Here is a 20,070-nt window from a genome sequence, read left to right on the forward strand (position 1 = left end):
AGGAAGTGTGGAAGTAGCTGAAATACTGCTAATATTTAAGCTATGACATAAACTGGAGGTCAGTTTTCCTTTAGAAATATATTTTAATAGGCTCTATTAATGAAACCTAAAAAAAGTAAAAGTAAAATGAGGGAAGTTTTAAATAATGTTGACATTGTACATAGTATCAGAAAAATGTATAAAAGCTGACACCAAAGATTCTGAATTGGCAAAATATACCTATATATAATATATATAATATGCATATGTATATATGTGTACATTTTTATACATGTGTATATCTGTATACATAATTTACACCCATGAAACAGCAATCCTGATTCTAATGATTTATGTGATCTACTCTCAAGTATGACTGATTTTCAGTAGTCACATTAATCATCACACAGTGTTAACAATTTAGCAGGTTCCCATGGTTGGTACGTTTTATTTGCTAATTACAGGAACTGTCCAGCTGCTGTTCCCATATAAAGCCTCCCATATACACAATGGATGTGTATGAACATATAATGAATCGAGACTCCAGTCCAGACACTCCTCGCACGAACAGACCCCGTGACCACAACACATCACCCTCGATGCTGTCGCTGGTGAACGCGGCTTTTACAGCTCCTCACATCTTAGTTCTATTGTGAAGATCAGGGAGTTGATAGAAACAAAGCAATTCTTAGCATGACACTTGGCAAAAGTAAACTCCACGATGTCATCATCATCATTCTCAGTAGCAACTTCTTTTTCTTGGCAATGGACTCAAACTGCTAATATTTTTAGAATATTTAGAGGAGCATTAATTAGTTTTACTCCCAAATATGCTGGTAAAATGTCTGTCTTGAAACACGTTTAGCCTTAAAACACGTGAAAAATTATCCTTTACTTTCATGAAGTTTGTTGTGGACATTTGTTACTTTATTGTAACCTGAAATTATATAATACACACTCAGTTTTTCTCAATTATCAAGAACTATGAAAAATTATAATTTCTAAAAATAATCAGTGAGTTATAGCTCAAGGTTTATGTCCCTGTGGTATTTCCTCTGAATAGTAATTGCCAATACTAGTTTCTAGTGGTCATGCTAATCATAATCCTAATGCTAATTCCTCATCATCTTAAAATTGAAAATAAAAAAAATTCAGTAACACTGAATGCCCCTTTTATTAATTTTTTGTGTCTAAATTTGCAAGAGTAGTTTCCATTGAGTTTCTGTTGCCCTTTTTATTTCATCCCTTATAATTTGTCTGGGACATGGATAAACTAACACCAAGTATACTCTCATGACGTAGACAGTGACTTGTGATCCAAATGGTAGATAACTCATACTTGTAGCTAAATGGAAGACATGAGCTACTCACAGCCAGCACCAAAGATGTTTTGAAAGTGGTGGTGATGCTGACCACACGAAGACTGCATTAAATAATAATACAAATTTAAATGCATCTAAGGTAATACATACACACACACACACACACACACACACCAGACCATGGTAGGTTTAACTGCTGTGTAGCATGGTATGCACCCTTAGACATTGTTATGTATATCATTGTAATACAGTATCATCTGCTGACATCATCTTCTCCAATGTATTTAAGCAATTATTGATTAATAATGACCAATTTTATTTAAAAACCCTTTGGAATAGATTAAATGCTAGATATCAGTCCCAGTGTGCCAAGAATATGATTTTTTAAATGTTTTCTTCCCAGTTTTAAAAGTTTGCTGCCTAACAATTAATTCAAATGTTGTTATTTTACTGCCCTGGGAATGCTGTCATCTTATTTGGAAGATATTACCTGATATCAACACAATTGTAGGATCAATGGAAGAGTACAACACATCCTCTACAGACTTCACTTTCATGGGGCTGTTCGACAGAAAGGAAACCTCAGGTCTTCTTTCTGCCATCATCTCTATCATCTTCGTCACTGCACTGATGGCCAATGGGGTTATGATCTTCCTGATCCAAACGGATTTGCGCCTTCATACACCCATGTACTTCCTCCTCAGCCACCTTTCCTTAATTGACATGATGTACATTTCCACCATTGTGCCTAAGATGCTGGTTGATTACCTGCTGGATCAAAGGACCATTTCCTTTGTGGGGTGCACAGCTCAACACTTCCTCTACCTTACCCTTGTGGGAGCTGAATTTTTCTTGTTGGGCCTCATGGCCTATGACCACTATGTGGCCATCTGCAACCCTCTGAGATACCCTGTCCTCATGAGCCGCCGGGTCTGTTGGATGATTATAGCAGGTTCCTGGTTTGGGGGCTCCTTGGATGGCTTCCTCCTAACCCCCATCACCATGAGCTTTCCGTTCTGCAATTCCCGGGAGATCAACCACTTCTTCTGTGAGGCTCCGGCAGTCCTGAAGTTGGCATGTGCAGACACAGCCCTCTACGAGACAGTGATGTATGTGTGCTGTGTTTTGATGCTGCTGATTCCTTTCTCTGTAGTGCTTGCTTCCTATGCCCGAATCCTGCCCACAGTTCACCGCATGAGCTCAGTGGAGGGCAGGAAGAAGGCATTTGCCACTTGTTCATCCCACGTGACTGTGGTGTCCTTGTTCTATGGGGCTGCCATGTACACCTACATGTTGCCACACTCCTACCACACGCCAGCCCAGGACAAAGTCCTCTCTGTGTTTTACACCATTCTCACACCCATGCTGAACCCCCTCATCTACAGCCTTAGAAACAAGGATGTGACTGGAGCTCTGAAGAGGGCCTTGGGGAGGTTCAAGGGTCCTTAAAGGGTGTCAAGAGGTGTCTTTTGACAGTCGACTCCTTCCCATGCATATGGTAAATGGGAGACTCTGTGGTCACTGTGGCTGTGCTTTCACTGAAAGATGAAGCAAAAAGGGAGGGAGTGATATGATTACAATATTGATTTTTTGTCTAGGGTTTCTGGTTCATAATTCCATAGTTATGTTCCAATGTTGTGGTTCTTTAGGCCTCAGAAAACCGAATGTCTGTGATCTTTGCCTTCCCTCTTTCCACCTGCTTCTTTTTCTCCCCAAAGAAAGCCTTAGAAACTAAAAATATAATCCAATATTTCCCCACTTTTGGTCACAAAGAAATTATCTGACTACCTTGTCTGATTGCAGGTCACAAGAGCTCTGTTTCAAAAGAGGCCCTCTCTCATACCCTGGAGGAGGGAATGCTATACGGAGAGGCCAAGAAGAATCTGATCAGACAGTCCTTCATGGGTGTCCCCACTCACTCTATCAACATTAGGTCATACTCTTTGTCTAATCATATTTCTATGCAATTGTCCATGCTTCGATCATGACTATTCAATAAAGTCTCCACATAAAGGCCAAAAGGAGAGGACAGAAAACTTCTGGACAGCTAAGCTCATGAAGCTGAACAGGAGGGTGATAAGAACCCACCCACCTGCCTGGAGGGCGGCATGCCCCAACTCCCCAGAGACAGAAGCTCTAATGCCCCAGAGACAGAAGCTCTAATGCTCCAGAGACAGAAGCTCTAATGCTCCAGAGACAGAAGCTCTAATGCCCCAGAGACAGAAGCTCTAATGCTCTCCTAGACCTCACCCTGGTGTCTGTTCGTCTGGTTGTTTCTGTGTATCCTGTGTAATATCACTTACAATAAATGGTAAACATAGGAAAGTATTTCCTTGAGTTCTGTGAGCCTCTATAGCAAACTAACCGAACCCAAGGAAGGGCCGTGGGATCCCCAATTAACAATCACTTGGTCAAAAGCACAGGACAACTTGGGACTTGTGATTGACACTGGAAATGGAAGGCAGTATTAACGGACTGAGCCCCCACCCTGTGGGATCTGATACTATCTCCAGATAGATCGTGGCAGATGGTCGTGGGAGTTTAGCTTGGGCTAGAGCATTTGACTGTAGATAGTGGCAGAATGGAATTGATTTGGAGGACCCCCAAATGGTGTCCCTTACCTTAACTCCCTTACCTTAACTCGAGCGTTTTTTTCTACTGACTTCACATCTTTAGCTTAACTCTTTCAACCAATTGCCAGTCAGAAAAATCTTTGCATCCACCTGTGACTTATAAGCCTTCCACTTCATGTCCTGCTTTTTCAGGCTGGAACAATGTATATTTTACATGTTTTGATTTATGACTTTGCATGTAAGTTCTTTCCCTAAGTTTTAGGGAGACAGAGGTTACCTTGGGCACACTTTCTCAGGATCTTCTGAGGCTTTTCCCCAGGTCATCATGACTCACATTGGCTCAGAATACACCTCTTTAAGTATTTTACAGTGTTCAGCTTTTTCATCAGATGCAAACTTGACATACTAAATACGCTGAAGAAAATTGAGAAAACTGAAGAAGTAGAAAGGTAACTTTCTGATTTTTTTCTGCCCTTCTCCCCTGAGAGCTGTCCACAAAAGAATTCTCAGACCTACCACTTCTGAAAGAAGGTAACAAGCACCTTATTCCATAGGGGCCCTGACCAATGCCCAGAGCGGAAAAATTATCACATGGGGAGGCCACTAGAATCTGAACAGACAAACCTTGCTCAGTCGTTTATTTCCATCACATCATATTTTTAAATGATCTAATCATGCTTTTAAGGTTTGCCTCATGAAACTTCTATTAAGTAAATTTGCCACACTTTTCTGTTGCTAATCTGTCTTTTGTTGGAAGTTACCAGCCATGAACATTTTGATGAGCAAGGAAAAAAAGTCTTACTTTCCTCCCCCTCCCGTACCACTAATTGTAAACTTTGCAAAGTTTTGATACTGTCTATCATCTTACGGTGTGACCCATCTTATTCACAGGGAACTCACAACAAACCTCATGTGGTCTATGCAGTCCGTTTCTAGGGGGTTTTACTTAAAGTTTCTATACCCCTAGATTTTAGGCTTAGCATCATTACAGAGGGATAAAATGTGTGTCTGAACTGTGTCAGCTCATTATATCAGGGATGTAAGGTGTGTCCGAACCTATCCGTACATTTTATCAGGGATAGAATGTGTATGTGAACTGTATCAGTTCATTACATCAGGGATAGAAAGTGTCTGTGAACTGTATCCATACATTATATCAGGGATGGAATGTGTGTGTGAACTGTATCAGTTCATTACATCAGGGATAGAAAGTGTCTGTGAACTGTATCCATACATTATATCAGGGATGGAATGTGTGTGTGAACTGTATCAGTTCATTACATCAGGGATAGAAAGTGTCTGTGAACTGTATCCATACATTATATCAGGGAGATAAGGTGTGTCTGAACCGTATCCATACATTGTATCAGGGATAGAATGTGTGTGTGAAGTATATCAGTTCATTGTATCAGGGATAGAAAGTGTCTGTGAACTGTATCAGTTCATTACATCAGGGATAGAAAGTGTCTGTGAACCGTATCCATACATTATATCAGGGATAGAATGTGTGTGTGAAGTATATCAGTTCATTACATCAGGGGTAGAAAGTGTCTGTGAACTGTATCCATACATTGTATCAGGGATGGAATGTGTGTGTGAACTGTATCCGTACATTATATCAGGGATGGAATGTGTGTGTGAAGTATATCAGTTCATTGCATCAGGGATGGAAGGTGTGTCTGAACTGTATCCCTACATTATGTCAGGGATCAGCCATCTATTGAACTATTAAGACCCTTGGGATATATTTGTTTGCAAAATAGGTGCCTGTCCTCATGAAGCTGCCCATGTAGCCCAGAGGCAGTGAACAACAATAAACAGAATAAGTAAGTTAACTATGTAGTCTGTGAATGTCAAATGGTACAGAGAGAAGGAGAAAAGTAGAGTTGATTGAGGAACAGAAAGAATTGCTGGAGCGGTTGTCATATTTGTTGCTTTTTACAACATCATCGATAGTCTAGATCTCTTTGGAAGGATAACATTCAAGCAGTCTTGAGGAGATAAAGAATTTAGCCCTGAAGATAGTGTTGGGGTGGGAGGGATCCCACGTGGAGGGAAAAAAAAAAAAAAAACTGGAAGGACAGCCCTGAGGCTAGAGTGTGCACAGCTTATTCAAAGAGTGAGAAGAAGCCAGGATGACTGGAGCAGTGAGGGAAACAGTGGTACGCGCAGACATCTAAGAGGTAACGGGGAGAGGAGCATGGAAAAGGCCCCCTTATAGCTTACTGTAAAAATTTTAGATTTTACTCCCAATAAACGGTGAGCTACAATGGGGTTTTAATCACCAAAGTGGCACAATCTGATGTTTCTTCAACTGCTGCTTTAGAAATAACCCTTAGAGGATTTAGGTGAAGCAGGAACATACCGTAGAAATGGCTGGAACCTAGGTGTATTCTGAAGGTAGAGCCAACAGGATCCGTTTACTAGTTGGATATCAGTTTCAAGGGAAAGACAAGCACCAGGGGCAACTCTAAGGGCTTAGATGGAGCAACTGAAATTGGGGACCTCCTACCAGTGGGACTATGGAAAGACACAGCTGCAGGAAGTTTAGGGTGGGAAGAAAGAGGCACAGATCCGTTCAGTTTGGTGAATGCCAAGTTTGTTTTGAACTGAAGTCATTAATACATAGATATTATATAGAGACAAGGTTATAGCTAAGAACCCCAATGAGCTTAACAGAGAAAAGGTACAGAAAAAAAGAAGAGGACCAGTAACTGAGCTAGGAGCCCTCCAGTTTAAGAAGTGAGCCTGGGGAAATGACACAAGGAGAAAAAAACTTAAAAGGAAAAACAAAACAGTGGGTTAGGAAACTCGGTCACAGTTTGGTGGACTTGAAGACAGATGAAAATGCAACAAAACAAAACACACATCCTCAGCTGAGGGGATAGACAGTTATATCAAAACAAGGAAGAAAACAGACAAACAAAACTGTGCTGATGGCCCTGGTACAATAAGGCCTGAAAGGTTTGATTTATCCACATAAAGATCATTGAAATGAGAGGTAAATATCCTGAATAGAGAGGACAGTGGAGGAACTGAGGAGACTAAGAACAGGCAAAGTTCTTGGAGAATGTGACTATAAAGGAGACAGAGATGTCACTGCAGATCTGGGAAAAATAAATTCATCAAGTTGTACTGGGAAAACTGTTCATCTGGAAAATGGAACATTTGCCCAAGGTCACATACCATACCACAAATATGTTTTAGGTGAGTTAAAAACTAAAAGGTGAAGAAAGGAAAAATAAACTATGAGCTTTTACAAGATAAGATAGGATAATATTTTCTTAAGTTATGAACACATTGCTTAAGACACAAAAAGAACTAATATAAACTAAAATATTGGTAATTCAATTTACAAACAAACAATTTAAACACTTGGATAGGTCACAAACTAGCAGATGTGTAACAAAACTGAAAACAAAATATCCAGCACATGTATAAAAAAATTCTTATGTATCTATAACAAAAGGCCAAAATTTGATAGCAAATGGGAAAAATACTCAAATATATACAAATGTATATGTCTCAACTTATTGAAGATACCGTTCAACAGAATTTCAAAGTTATTTTTGAAATTAAAAATTATTTTGAAATTCAAAAGAATTAAAATCATGAACTCAGAAAATTGGGCAACAGTGTTCATGGCTCCATTATTTACAATAGCCAAAAGGTTGTGTCCATCAATAGACAAATACATAAGCAAAATGTGATCTATACAAACAATATGATACTATTCCACCTTCAAAAGGAATGAAACTCTGATATTTTCTGCCACATGAATGAACCTTGAAAATGTTATGTGAAATGAAATAAGCATAAAGGCAAACATTGTATGATTCACATTCCTATGAGATACCCTGTTGGAGGCCGAAAGAGTAAGGGTCATCATCGGCTCAGGATACCACCGGAGGCTGAGTAAGCCGCAAAACTGCTTCTCATAAATGCAGAATGTTGGCAAACAGACAAACTGCGTTTGCCGCGCAGAGGTTATGCTGAGGGCAGTCACGCCCCAGGCACAAGTGTTTGTTATTAGGTAGGTCCTGAAAGTCTGATGACAATAATGTGAACCTGTGATCCATCACGTGGCTGACCAGTCGTGACGTCCTCCTCCCTGCTCTTTCTACTCAATAAATGCGGAGGGTTGTAAACGCTCGGGTGGCTGCCCTTAGCTCTCTCGAAGCTGGAATCTCTCTTCCCTTAAGCGAGCCTTTCCTTCAGACGGTTTTCTTTTATCTGTTACCATTTCTACGTTCATTTCTGCTTTCAGTCCTGTAATGATGGTCTCAAGCGGTAACAGTAACTGCTGTAGTGACGGTCTCAAGCAGTAATAGTACAAGTCTGTCACAAGTGGTGCCTGAGCAGGGACATCCAGGGACGAGCAGAGACCTGAAGGGACCTGAAGAGGCCTGGGGGACAAATAGAGATAAGTAGGGATAAAGAGATAAAGACAGAGTATGGGTAGGAAGAGACAGGAACTAGCAGGGACCATGGGGACAGATAAGGATAATGACTAGCAGAGACTAGCAGAAACTTGCAGGGACAGACAGGGTCCTACAGGGACTTGAACGAGGAAGGTCAGCTGGAACTTTTCTGTTCCTAAAACCAACCAGCTGAACGAGAAACCCCATTACAAGTCTGCCAGCAGCAACATGAGGCCAGTGCTCTAACAAGGTACTGGTCAGTGCCCCCAGAGGTATGAAGAACGGGAAGTTCTTGAATCAGGGTAACACGGGGAAGAATTTGGTTATTTTTTCCTTTTGTTTAGAGTTTGGTGTATGCCATCTCTTTATTTCAGGGCCTGAGAATTTTTTGCCCCACTTACAGCACCTATCAAAAGTGGTAGACGAGAGAGGGAGAATGAAAATTGGCTTGTGCCATCTTCTGTGGCTACAGAAAGGCTCAGTTTGACTATGGCTCATGAGAATACAAATGTGGGTTGTGAACGTGCAGTGGCACCGGTGAGGTGTGTGGGAAGTTTAGGAGGTTTTCTTAGAACTTGTCAAGATGTGGGAATTGAGCCTCATTGCTTTATAATGTTGACTCGCAACGGCTAATTCTGGTAGTTGAAGGATGTAAAAGGAGCCAAGGGTTGAGCCCTGGAGTGGGAAAGTGTTGTAAGTGTAGAAAAATCGGACGTTTCAGAAGGGAATGCCGACAGACCTCTAGGCAGAAAGGATCTCAACAGTTCTCACTACAGAAAAAGCACCAGAACGTTGCCCTCGTTGCCATTAAGGAAATCATTGGGCTTATCGGTCCCACTGAAGATTTCATCAAAACGGCACCCCCTGCTGGGAAACAAGGAGGCCTGGACCTGGGCACCTTGAACAAGGGGGCGTCCCCAGGCCAGGCCACGACTCCATTTCAGGGGGGCGGTTCCCGAGGTGCCTTGACTCCCCCCTCAAACACCTTAGAAGCACAGGATTAGATCATCCAAAGAATGAGTTAAGTTAGAGAAAACAAACTTGACACTGGCATTTGGGGACCTTTGCCGACAGGATAGATGGGATTAATTTTAGGCAAAAGTCATGTGAACTCCCAGGGCATTCCTGAAACCCCAGGAGTTCTTGCTCCGGGTTATGGAGAAATTCGGGTGGTGGTAATGTCACAAGATCTCTGGGTTTTGAACCAGGAGAATATATTACACAACTGTTGCGTATTCCCTGTAAATCGTGCCCTTCTCTACGTAAGAAGCGAGGTGGTCAGGCATTTAGAAGCACACGTAGGAGAAAGATTTGTCTATCACAACCCACAGCGTCTAATAGACCCGCCTGTGTAAGTGCGAATTGAAGGTTTCAGGACGGCTTTTTTTGCTGTAGTGCTGCATGAGAAGGATGTCTCAATTTGTTTTTTCTGTGCCTTCTGTTCATCAGAAAAAGCTTGTCTTTCATTTATCAACATAGTTTTACCCCCCAGCAATTCTGCAAAGAGGCAGAAGCTGAGTTGCACCTCGTGGAGCGGATGCTTCAGCAACGGTGTTGCCTCCCAGCTGCAGCCACAGAAACCTTTGTTTCTGTAGATTTACTGACGTGGGGATGAGGGTGTGCCTGTGGCTTTAGAGGAGACGAACAAACCGTGTGGGTGCCCTGGGGACTGAGGACCGACCGGAGTCACGCTGACATCAACTCCCATGATACAGGGAACAGATCTTATTCAATTGAAAAAACGGAAAGGTTGGAGGCCAAAAGAGGGTCGTGATCAAGTCAGTAACTCGGTACACCCCGGAGGCTGAGTAAGCAGCAAAACTGCTTCTCATAAAGGCAGAATGTTGGCAAACTGACAAACCGCGATTGCCACGCAGAGGTTATGCTGAGGGTAGTCACGCCTCAGGCCACAAGTGTTATTACTACATCTGAAAGTGTGACAGCAATAATGTGAAGCTGTGATCAATCACACAGCTGACCAGTGGTGACGGCCTCCTCCCTGCTATTGCTACTCAATAGAGGCCTGAGAGGCTGGGGCGGCTGCCCTTGCTCACTCAAAGCTGGGATCTCTCTTCCCTCAAGCTATCCTTTCCTTGAAAGTCTTTTTTTTTTTTCTTTTACCATTTCTACATTCATTTCTTCGTTCAGTCCTATAATGGTCTCAAGCGGTAACAGTAACTGCTGTAGTGATGGTCTCAAGCAGTAATAGTACAAGTCTGTCACAAGTGGTGCCTGAGCAGGGACATCCAGGGACAAGCACAGAGGCCTGGAGGAAAAAATAGAGATAAGTACGGATAGAGACAGAGTATGCATAGGGAAAGGCAGGAAACTAGCCAGGGACCATGGGGGACAGGTAGGGGATAAGACCAGCAGAGACTAGTAGAAACTTGCAGGGACAGACAGGGTCCTACAGGAACTTGAACGAGGAAGGTCAGCTGGAACAGAAAACTAAAACCAACCAGACGAACGAGAAACCCCATTACAAGTCTGCCAGCAGCAACATAAGGCCAGTGCTCTAACAAGGTACTGGTCAGTGCCCCAGAGGTATGAAGAATGTGGGAGGTTTTTGAATCAGGATAACGTGGGGAATTTTTCCCCCCTTTTGTTGGGAATTTGGTGCATACCATCTCTTTATTTCAGGGCCTGAGAACTTTTTGCTCCGGTCGCAGCACCTATCAAAAGTGGTAGACGAGAGAGGGAGAATGAAAATTGGCTTGTACCATCTTCTGTGGCTACAGAAAGGCTCACTTTGACTATGGCTTATGAGAATACAAATGTGGGTTGTGAACGTGCAGTGGCACCTGTGAGGTGTGTGGGAAGTTTAAGAGGTTTTCTTAGAGCTTGTCAAGATGTGGGAACTGAGCCTCATTGCTTTACAGTGTTGACTCGGGCAATGGCTAATTTTGGTAGCTGACGGATCTGAAAGGAGCCAAGGGTTGAGCCCTGGAGTGGGAAAATGTTGTAAGTGTAGAAAAATCGGACGTTTCAGAAGAGAATGCCGACAGACCTCTGGGCCGAAGGAATCACACAACAGTTCTCGCTACAGAAAAAGCGCCAGGACTTTGCCCTTGTTGCCATTAGGGAAATCATTGGGCTAATCAGTCCCACTCAAAATTTCATCAAAACGGCACCCCCTGTTGGGAAACAAGGAGGCCTGGACCTGGGCACCTGGAAGAAGGGGGCATCCCCAGGCCAGGCCACAGCTCTGTTTTGTGGGGGGGGGGGGGTCTCTGGAGGTGCCTTGACTCCCCCTCAAACACCTGGAAGCACAGGATTAGGTCCCCCAAAGAACGGGTTATGTTTAGAGGAAACAAACTTGATACTGGCATTTGGGGACCTTTTGCCAACAGGAAGATGGGATTAATTTTAGGCAAAAGGCATCTGAACTTGCAGGGCATTCCTGAAGTCCCAGGAGTTCTTGCTCCGGGTTATGGAAAAATTCAGGTAGTGGTGGTAGGCCAGGGATTTAAAAGCACGACTAGGAGAAAGATTTATTACAACCCATAGCGTCTAATAGACCCGCCTGTGTAAGCGCGAATTGAAGGTTTCCAGGATGGCTTATTTGCTGTACTGTTGCGTGAGAAGAATAAGCCTCAATTTGTTTTGTTTTCTCTGCCTTCTGTTCATCAGAAAAAGCTTCTTTCATTATCAATAGAAAGTTTTACCCCCAGCAATTCTGCAGAGGCAGAAGCTGAGTTTGCAGCTCGTGGAGCGGATGCTTCATCCAGGGTGTTGCCTCCCGGCTGCAGCCACAGAAACCTTTGTTCTGTAGATTTACTACTAACATGGGGACAGGCTGCCTGTGTCTTTACAGGAGATGAACAAACCATGTCCTCGCGCCCGAGGACTGACCGGAGTCACGCTGACATCAACCCCCGTAATACAGGGACAGATGTTATTCAATTCAAAAAAACGGAAAGTTTGGAGGCTGAAAAGAGGGTTGTGATCAACTCAGTGTTATACCCTTGGAGGCTGAGTAAGCAGCAAAACCGCTTCTCACAAATGCAGAATGTTGGCAAACGGACAAACTGCGGTTGCTGCGCAGAGGTTATGCTGAGGGCAGTCACGCCCCAGGCACCAGTGTTTGTTATTAGGTACGTCTGAAAGTCTGATGGCAATGATGTGAACCTGTGATCCATCACGTGGCTGACCAGTCGTGACGGCCCCTCCCTGCTATTGCTACTCAATATATAGAGGCCTGAGAACCTCAGGTGGCTGCCCTTGTCCACTCGAAGCTGGGAGGTCTCTTCTACCCCAAGCTGGCCTTGCCTTAGAAGTTCTATTTTTTTCTCACCATTTCTATGTTCATCCCTTGTTCAGTCCTATAATGACAGTCTGGAGCAGTAACAGTAACTGCTGTAGTGATAGTCTCGAGTAGTAGTTGGACAAGTTTGCTACAGTACCTAGAAGAGGAAAATCCATAGAAACAGAATTAGATGTTGCCAGAGACTAAGAAAAAGAGAAAGTTAATGTTTAATTGGGTACAGAGGATTTGTTTGGGATGAGGAGAAAGTTCTGGAGAATGGATAGTGTGGTGATGGTTGTCAACCTAAAGGAAAAAACTGAGGCAAAATCAACATAAGGTAGAGTTTATTTGGGCCAAGACTGAGAAAAATACGATCTGAGAGATTCTAGTAGCCCTTAAATACTCCAACTAACAGCAGTTATAATGGGGTGTTTGAGGGGAAGGGAAGCTCTAAAGCTGACATGAGCTATTGATCAGCTAGACCTTGTTTGTATCTAATTCCCCTAACAAGATAATTGGTAAAGGTCACATTGTACAACTTGTAACATTTTAGGTAATTTATCAGCTAGTCTGGAAACCATGGGGGGGGGTAAAAGTATATAAAATTCCTTTAAACAACCCCCCAGGCATGTGTGTGTGAGCAGGGCTGGGTAGGGAAGTTACTCTCATGCTCGCGTCTCGGCCTAAAATATTTTGCAAAGCACATTCTTCAGACTGCTCAACTGTTTTTCTTAGTTTCAAATATTTTCTAAAGTCAGCTCTTGGTGGGAGGGGAAGCTAAGGCAGGTCATACAAAAGGAATTTAACAGTGGTTTTCTCAGATTGGACCTCAATCCTAAACAAAGTGGAAGACAATTTTCTAAAGTACCAAATTTTAAAAATTTTCAACCAACCATACTAGGATTGAACCATCTCTTGCTATAGAAAATTGGAGTACATAGTGCGTAGCCATTTGGGGGAAAATGGGAAGTGATAGGGTCAACCAGTTGAGAAAGATAGTGTTATGTATTTGTGGCACTCATCAGCTTTTTAAAGGTGTAATTTGTTTTTTCACTGAGTATTATACCCATGCAATCATGATTTGTAGCCTTTTAAGCCCCAGATTGCATAAGCTTCAGCCTCAGAAAACCTGAATTCCAACCCTCACTAATTCTTAAACACCAGTGAGGTAAATAATGAATTACATGAAAGCCAAGATCATGCAGGCATAGATTGCAGCACAGCAAGACTGCAGGGTCTGGGATTCCCCCTCCCTCCCCCCGCCCCCGCCCCTGCCCCTGCCCCCCTGCCAGGAATTGGTGTGGGCCCTTGTGAGAATACTGGAATGAGAAAAGGTCTTGATATTTTGAAGTAACTCAGATCTGCTTATTTTACTAATCTCAGTGTATATATTAAATGCTTGCAATGCTGAAAGCTTTCTTATGTGTATTACAAGTCACCAGAAAGGATGATTTCATATTACTTGAGAGAATGGGGAATGGCCCAAAATGCAAGACTACTAAATACTTCCTTAGAAATGTTGGATTTCCATTTCAAGAGAAATGCCTCAAAGTTGGAAGTGTTGAAAAAGAAACTTTCAAAACAATGCCATGAACAAAGTTAAAAGAAAGCAATTTAATTGCAGCTGCCTGCAACATAACTTTATCTGGGTGTTTAATTTGTAAATTGAGGTTACATTTTTCTTAAGGTGAAGGAGTTTGTCACATTTACATGAACTGTGTAATTGTAGGCTAGAGACAAGGACCCCAGAGACATACTGATGTCAATTACCTCCTGAATGGGAGTACTAGCCATCACCATGATGCAAGCTCTCCTGGGTAAGTCGCTGGATCTCTATCTTAGCAGCCTGCATATAATGTAGCTGCTGTCAACTTTGCATTAGTATTAGGCATTTACAGATTCAGGCTGGTCTGTTTCTAGATCTTCAAAGTATTCATCTATCACTGTATTCTAAAGTCTTATAATAGTTAGGGACTGACCCTTATCTTTCTGCCAACAAGACATAATTCCGTGCCTAATCCACTGTACCTTGTTTGAATTCAGACACTCCCTGCCTGCACTCTTTCAGGTCAGAAAACAAGTTTGAAATGCAGAAGATAGAATACCTCCAGTTTAGAAAGTCTGATGTATGCCTCTTAGTTCCCCACACTTACTACATAAAAGGAAATGCTGAACAACTGTTTTACTACCTTAGTTCTGTCAGGTTTTTCTCTAAATATTCAGATCATGTTTGGGGAAGATACTGTGTAAGGTAAGTTTGCAGTCTTGATGCTGATCAATCGCAGGATGCTTTTAAATAGATTCTGGACTTGCAAAGTAGGGTCAAACTAGAAATTGAGAATGCTGAAGCTGATAGGTCCAACTTTGAACTGTAGATACTTGTGGATAGTGCTACTCATATGTTAAATTCGATTCCGTTTCTTTTATGGACTTTTGTGTACATCAGAATGTAGCAGATTACTTGAATTCTAGACAGATTTGTAATTCCAACAAAGTTTTTATTGCAACATATGTTCACCTATACAATTTTAACAATCTTTATAAAGAGCTTATCTAATTTGTAGTATGCCACCTTCTTAGGTACCTCATAAGTATCTCTAAAAATGGTTTAGGAAGACCCTCCCTATCCTACTCCAAGAAACCATTGCACCATACTTTCTTAATACTTAGAAATTCCCAGAGGCTGATAGAACAATGTGAGTGCTTGCCAGACATCCAGAAGCTTAATGATGAAGATAGGATTATAAACCCAGCTTTCTGATTAAACACAGTTTTTAATGTTCACAATGCTACATAACAAATGCCAAGAATAAAGTTCCAAGGGTAGGAATAGACAGGGGGAGAACTCGGTCCAACTTCTCTAGAGACTGAGAGTGATCATGCCCTTGGTCTGCTTCAAGACAATCTCTCGGCCTTAAAACTTCTCTGCCGTTCTAAAGATTCCCCAAGTGATTTTACTTTAGAAAATGTCTTGTCTTCAACTAGAAGTGACACTTCATGTGAAGATACTGCTGGGCAGGAAACAATCTGATTATACAGAGAATTAAATGTCTTACAGTCAGGGTCACCATTAGCCCTGTTTTCTCAAGATGCTCTATTTTTATGCCTGTTCTCATCTCTTGTCTAGCTTAGCCTTTCAGCACTCAAACATTGAGTTAGATGGTCACCAAGAATTGTTACCAATCTTTGATGCAGAGCAAGAGTCTGACGAGTGACAACATCAAAAATAAAGTAGAAGAAAATTAGCTACCTACTGTTGGATCTGCTGTTTAAGAGAAACATATGGACAGCAGAAGGTGAGATTCCCAAAGTTAATTGTCACTGCTATTACTATCTTAAGGCTAACCTGGCGCTCACTTGTTTAGTTCCCACTTCTACCAGAATTTACACGTGCACCAGGGTGGGAACTAACTTGACCCATGCTGGTGTTCCCACATCCACAAGGAGAACTGTTGGAACTTAGGTCATTCCTGCTCATCACACTTGGACTCGTGCTTATTTGAAGAACTACAATTAGATAAACCCACTGGCATGATCTTAAGGTACAAATTCATTATGGTTGACCTCATAAACCAATAGTTGCATAATTTGTAATGTCTAGACCAAAGATTTTAAATGCATAAATAGCATTTTAAACATTCAAGTAAAATAGTACAAATCACATACCTGGATGGAAAATATTTTTCAAACATTCGGCATACAGAATGATAAATGTCTTAAATATTTCAAAACTTTTTGGCCTAAACATCAGTTACAATTAACCTTGAGGGCAAAATAGCTGCACCTAAATACTACATCAGAATATTACTAAATGTTAAAAAATCAATGTTCTTGTTCTGTAGAAGACACCAATTTTAACAAATCACCTACATTGATATGACCTTTTCTATGACAATATACATAATGTTCAGTTTTCTTACTAATCAAAGAAATCCATATTAACAAGTTTGGATACTAGTGCTAAACACGGGGGCAAGCACAATGCGGCCGTAAGTGTGCTCTGTTATTGTTAAGCATCTAACAATCTGGTGATGGGCTTAAGCATCGTACACCATTCTCCATGAACTATGCCATAATCAACCTCACAATATTGTATATTATAAGCGAACTTGGTTTACATTCATGTTTCTGAGTGTCACATCATTCAATCATGGCAATAGTCTAGAGAGAGAGACTACGTGGGAAAGGTGCTAAATATTAAGTATATATAACAGGAGTTCACTAAAGCTTGAAATTATGCATAGACACAAATATTACATGGGGGCATGGAGTAACCCAGTTGATTACTTCTTTTCCAAGTATTAAACGTTGCTATATTGGGTAGTTTTTAAAATACAGGGAATGAATCAACACTGACAGTGAGAGGAAGATGGTTTTAAAATCTGAGTGGTTACAGAGCCACTCGCATCTCCCCTTTCCCTTTGTGAAGAAAGCTGGGGACATCCCTGGGGTCTCATTAACAAGTTTCAGGGCCAGGAGTATTCATGGTCAGGATTTGGGACACAGCTGCCCTGATCAAGCATATTTTTGGACCCATTTTTCCTCTTGGGCTGTCATATTCCCAGTGGACCAATTTGTGGACAACCAGGTCTGGGTGAACATTTACCTCTCTCCATCATACGAATTTGCTGCTAAATGTTTGCCTTTAATTTCCCCAATGGTTTAACATGGTTTAAAAAAATCATAAAACAGCTGGTGGAAAGCTCTGGCATAAAGCTGGTAACATTTCAAGAATGAGAACTGAAATGCATAAGAATATAATGTGGGTTTCATCAGTAAAAATCTGGCTGAGAATTTAATTTTCATCATTTTCCATTCGTCCATTGTGGCCTGGTTGTGGTGGAATGTACCAAGGGGCCCTGGTGTGAGTTTCCTGTCTACCAGTCAGTGGCTGCAGCTTCCATCATTGTCCTTTCTTCACATACCAAATAAGTCAAAACTGCAGAGGTCTTCAAACCATTCTGAAAGTGCACCTGTGGTCACACATACTACATACATTCATGTGCCTTGATTCTAGGCTCCCTGAAGACAGAGGTCTTACATTCTTTCAGGTCCTTTTGGAATATCAAACTTTGGCTTACCCAGTGTGCCTCTCAGGAAACATTTGTGGGATGAATTGATGTCTACTTTCTCCTGTTGGAGAACAGCATAGAACAATTATACTGTCACTGTTTGAAGAGAACCAGGTTCCTCTGGGGAAGTTTCCTTAAGCCTCGTTTTCAACTGTAGAATGGTCTAGTATCTTACAAGATTGTTCAGAAATGTAAAATTTATGAATCAGTTATTACTATTTGCAGGTGAATGCATATACAAGTAGATATTTTTCTAATTTGGTATCACACCTAAATTTCTTGGCTCAATTCTAATTTGGGTTAATTCTGGAGGACTTGTTTGGATGAAGGTATTTGGAGCTGTCATTCTCAGAAAGGGATAACTCTAGACCAGTGCTGTCTAGTAGAAATCCTAGGGGAGCCACAGAGATAATTCTAAATTTTCTGGTAACCACATCAAAAATGTAAAATAAGTGAAACTAAATCTATATCATCCAAATGTATCTAAAATATTTACCATATAATATAAAGTTTTAAGGAGCTGTGTTACATATATTTTAACAAGATTTGGAATTCTTAATGTAACTTGTACTGACGGCACATCTTGACTTGGAGCATCATGTCTTGGGCTCCACAGCTTCCTGAGACTCATGGCTGCCACACTGGACAGTGCAGCTCTGTATGATGTAAAGAAGCTATCCACATAAATGTGTTCCTAAATGTGGTAAGATATTAACTGATATGGATATACATGCATAATCTAACTTCATTTGAGAGAGCCCTCTTGGGATAGTCTCTAATATTTAGTTTATTCATAAAATGTTATGCTCCCATTTAACTTAATTGTTAATGAGTCGTATGTTAACCAGTAGTTTTCTGCTGCAAGGAGGAGGAAAGCAAACACGGCTTGACCCTAAACATTTTCTCCCGTGATTTCTTCCTATGGATTCTCGGATGACTTCTCAGAACTCAGCTCTTTTTATTCAACACAGGTTCATTTTCAAACATGCCACCTGATAGAAGTTGAGCACTCGCATTTGACAATGTACAAACGTGTTCAGAATGGTAGAAATTAGGTCAGATCAATGCAGTTATTCAATAGGCAACATATATACTGTTGGTGATATTCAAACTGCTGAGTGTGAGAACTCGAATCTGGTATAAGGAGGGCAGTCTAGGACGGGGACAATCCTCCCTTCCTCCCACCACCCTCTCCTATTCGATCAGGCTGGTTCCTTATGTGCATCCTCCCCGATGTAAGGTGGTACTCGAAAGACAAGTGAATGTGGTCATGAACAAAAATTGGTTTCATCATGAACTCTAAACAGTAGTCACCAAATCAAGAAAATCATCCTTAACTATGATATGAGATGTAGCACAATCCTGCTCAGGCAGCTCTCAGGAAATTATGAGCTTCAAGAAGATGACTTGACCTTGGTTGGTTCATGACTGCTTCATAATGTTTTAGCTAATCGGATACCTTTCCAACCTTGCCGATATGTCTCTTGTGTACCCTACAGAGCTATGGAGCAGGGCAATTATTCCGTGTATGCCGACTTTATCCTCTTGGGTTTGTTCAGCAACGCCCGTTTCCCCTGGCTTCTCTTTGCCCTCATTCTCCTGGTCTTTGTGATCTCTGTAGCCAGCAACATGGCCATGATCATTCTCATCCACATAGACTCCCGCCTCCACACCCCCATGTACTTCCTGCTCAGCCAGCTCTCCCTCATGGACATCCTGTACATTTCCACCATTGTGCCCAAAATGCTGGTGGACCAGGTGATGAGCCAGAGAGCCATTTCCTTTGCAGGATGCACTGCCCAACACTTCCTCTACTTGACCTTAGCAGGGGCTGAGTTCTTCCTCCTAGGACTCATGTCTTATGATCGCTACATAGCCATCTGCAACCCTCTCCGCTACCCTGTCCTCATGAGCCGCAGGATCTGCTGGTTGATTGTGGCGGCAGCCTGGCTGGTAGGCTCTATGGACGGTTTCCTGCTCACCCCCGTCACCATGCAGTTCCCCTTCTGTGCCTCTCGGGAGATCAACCACTTCTTCTGCGAGGTCCCTGCCCTTCTGAAGCTCTCCTGCATGGACACGTCAGCCTACGAGACAGCCATGTATGTCTGCTGTATTATGATGCTCCTCATCCCTTTCTCTGTCATCTCAGCCTCGTACACAAGAATTCTCATTACTGTTTATAGGATGAGTGAGGCAGAGGGGAGGGGAAAGGCTGTGGCCACCTGCTCCTCACACATGGTGGTTGTCGGCCTCTTCTATGGGGCTGCCATGTACACATACGTGCTGCCTCACTCTTATCACACCCCTGAGCAGGACAAAGCTGTATCTGCCTTCTACACCATCCTCACTCCCATGCTCAACCCACTCATTTATAGCCTTAGGAACAAGGATGTCACAGGGGCCCTACAGAAGGTGGTGGGGAGGTGTATGTCCTCAGGAAAGGTAACCACTTTCTAA

General features: G+C 42.1%; 2 protein-coding genes across 2 annotated transcripts; both read left to right on the top strand.

Moving 5' to 3' along the window:
* Positions 1-488: 488 nt before the first annotated feature.
* LOC104681159 (olfactory receptor 2T1) lies at positions 489-2,774 on the top strand. The gene is given in 2 exon segments (XM_030934944.1): positions 489-590; positions 1,653-2,774. Coding segments are annotated over 2 exon segments (1,224 nt in total).
* Positions 2,775-19,116: 16,342 nt separating this feature from the next.
* LOC104681147 (olfactory receptor 2T27) lies at positions 19,117-20,070 on the top strand. Its single transcript, XM_010387366.2, has one exon. It carries the CDS (start codon positions 19,117-19,119, stop codon positions 20,068-20,070), a length of 954 nt encoding a protein of 317 aa, XP_010385668.2.

This window comes from Rhinopithecus roxellana, chromosome 8 (assembly GCF_007565055.1).
Source record: "Rhinopithecus roxellana isolate Shanxi Qingling chromosome 8, ASM756505v1, whole genome shotgun sequence".
NCBI classification, from domain to species: domain Eukaryota; kingdom Metazoa; phylum Chordata; class Mammalia; order Primates; family Cercopithecidae; genus Rhinopithecus; species Rhinopithecus roxellana.

What these genes read in the sequence shown, in the direction of transcription:
- LOC104681147 (XM_010387366.2), top strand. Translation starts at nt 19,117, where the DNA reads ATGGAGCAGGGCAATTATTCCGTGTATGCCGACTTTATCCTCTTGGGT.